General features: G+C 45.4%; 1 protein-coding gene across 1 annotated transcript; it reads right to left on the bottom strand.

The window, feature by feature from the left end:
- Positions 1–258: 258 nt before the first annotated feature.
- LOC147497474 (uncharacterized) lies at positions 259–570 on the bottom strand. Its single transcript, XM_086562903.1, has one exon. The coding sequence runs from the start codon at positions 568–570 to the stop codon at positions 259–261; it is 312 nt and encodes a 103-aa protein (XP_086419029.1).
- Between the last annotated feature and the right edge of the window lie 208 nt (positions 571–778).

Below are 778 nucleotides of genomic sequence, written 5' to 3'. Positions count from 1 at the left end.
TATATTTTTACAAATAGCTCTAGTCTTTGGTGATGTACTCACATTACATTCAAGTGTGAAACTTCTTCAATAGTCTCACATTCCAAGGCTTCTCTATCAACTTTCCTTTTATGGTTTGCAATTTGTAGGTGCCTGCCCCTCCAGCGTCCACCACAGCATATGGTCCCTCCCAATTCGGACCCAATTTCCCATCATTCACTTTCTTGGTACTGGGGGTCACCACGGCTTCACCCTCTTTTTATACTGCCTTTGGAGGCGTCAGTGATACTCTTCCAGCTTGATGCGCGCAGAATCCCTTTTTTCCTCTGCCAAATTCAGATCCTTGGACAATATGCCCCAGTTCAAACCTTCTTCAACAACCCTTGTTCGGGTCGTGGATGCCACCATCTCTGATGGAATTACTGCCTCTATGCCATACGCTAACGAGAAATGAGTCTCCCTGGTGGTGGTCTGCGGTGTAGTTCGGTAAGCCCACAGCACATGATTCAACTCAGCGGCCCACGCCCCCTTCTTATCTTCTAACTTCCTCTTGAGATTGTTTAGTATGATTTTGTTGGAAGATTCAGCCATTCCGTTACCCTCCGGATTGTATGGAGCCGAGAACCCCTATTTCACATGATATGCTTATAAAAAATCCTTCACTTTAGACCATGTGAATTGGGTTCCATTGTCCGCGATGATGGCATATGGCAACCCAAACCTGTATATGATATTTTCCCATAGGAACTTAATCACTTGCTCCTCATTTACCTGCTGCAATGGCACAACCTCTATCCAC

The sequence above is a fragment of the Coptis chinensis genome, chromosome 5 (assembly GCF_015680905.1).
Source record: "Coptis chinensis isolate HL-2020 chromosome 5, ASM1568090v1, whole genome shotgun sequence".
Taxonomy (NCBI): Eukaryota; Viridiplantae; Streptophyta; class Magnoliopsida; order Ranunculales; family Ranunculaceae; genus Coptis; species Coptis chinensis.
Note: the sequence above shows the minus strand (reverse complement) of the source record. Positions and strands in the feature narration are given on the sequence as shown.

Excerpts from the sequence above, each read along its gene's own strand:
- LOC147497474 (XM_086562903.1), bottom strand. The coding sequence starts at position 570 with ATGGCTGAATCTTCCAACAAAATCATACTAAACAATCTCAAGAGGAAG.